Source organism: Entamoeba dispar, genomic scaffold (genome assembly GCF_000209125.1).
Source record: "Entamoeba dispar SAW760 scf_1105229461047 genomic scaffold, whole genome shotgun sequence".
NCBI lineage: Eukaryota > Evosea > Mastigamoebida > Endamoebidae > Entamoeba > Entamoeba dispar.
This window is the reverse complement of record NW_001854497.1, coordinates 1-1,333: the sequence shown is the minus strand read 5'-3', so window position 1 is coordinate 1,333 and position 1,333 is coordinate 1. Positions and strand designations below refer to the sequence as shown.

Genomic DNA, 1,333 nt, shown 5'->3' with positions numbered 1-1,333 from the left:
TACTATAACTATATCCTTTATACTTTTCCTCTACTTATCTATTTTATGTATACTACTTATACTAGATATGTTATTATGTTCATATCCTACCACACTTACTCTTTATCTTTATTCTCTATATATTTATACTTGTCTATATTCTATATTTTTGTATCATCTAGTATGTTTCTATTAGAGTCTTATACCACTTTCTATATTCTATTAGAGTCTTATACTACCTTCCTATATTTTCTTACTTTCTTATACTACTTTCTATAATCTATTAGACTTATATACTACTTTCTATAATCTATTAGATTTTTATACCACTTTCTATAATCTATTAGACTTTTATACCACTTTCCTTTCTATATTTAAAGGTTAATGACAATGTGGCCGAGTGGTCTAAGGCGTGTGACTCGAAATCACTTCTCCTAGGGAGGCGTAGGTTCAAATCCTGCCATTGTCGTACTTTTATATCATTATCTTACACTATCATATATTTATATCTTAAATTTTATGTGTTATATATATATATATATATATTTATATTTATATTTATATTTATATCAATCTCTATATCTATAATTTTTATTCTTACACTTAGTCTATTTTTATGACTATTCTATATTATATATTATATACTTATACATCCTTCTAATTTTTATACTTCCTATTCTATATATCTACCCATTTCTATCATATATTATTTATTTTTATTCTTTTTATATGTTTATTCTATATGACTATTCACCTTACTATTCTATCTATTTATTATTCTATATGACAAAACTACTTCCTATTCTATCTATTTATTATTCTATATGACTATTCACCTTACTATTCTATCATGTTTATTACTATTCTATCATGTTTATTACTATTCTTGTTTTTCTACTTTCTATTTCCTTCAAGGTAATAGCAAGAGTGGCCGAGTGGTCCAAGGCGTCCGTTTCAGGTACGGATCTCTTCGGAGGCGTGGGTTCAAACCCCACCTCTTGCATCTTTTAATAGTATATTCCTACTATACTTCCACCTATACTATACTATACTATACTCTTATAACTTATACTTTATACCTTATACTTTATACCTTATATCTTATATCTTATACCTTATACTTTATACTTTATATCTTTTCTATATGTTTTATTCTATAACTACTATAACTATATCCTTTATACTTTTCCTCTACTTATCTATTTTATGTATACTACTTATACTAGATATGTTATTATGTTCATATCCTACCACACTTACTCTTTATCTTTATTCTCTATATATTTATACTTGTCTATATTCTATATTTTTGTATCATCTAGTATGTTTCTATTAGAGTCTTATACCACTTTCT

The 1,333-nt window shown here is 25.3% G+C and overlaps 1 protein-coding gene across 1 annotated transcript, besides 4 other annotated features; it reads left to right on the top strand.

Annotated features, from left to right (window-relative positions):
- Positions 1 to 504: 504 nt before the first annotated feature.
- Positions 505 to 549: a microsatellite.
- Positions 550 to 566: 17 nt separating this feature from the next.
- Positions 567 to 719: a microsatellite.
- Positions 657 to 829: a microsatellite.
- Positions 830 to 901: 72 nt separating this feature from the next.
- EDI_102530 (uncharacterized protein) lies at positions 902 to 1,315 on the top strand (the record flags this gene model as incomplete). Its single annotated transcript, XM_001738015.1, has 1 exon — positions 902 to 1,315. A coding segment is annotated over one exon (414 nt), but the record flags the coding sequence as incomplete, so codon positions are not given.
- Positions 1,016 to 1,037: a microsatellite.
- Positions 1,316 to 1,333: the final 18 nt, after the last annotated feature.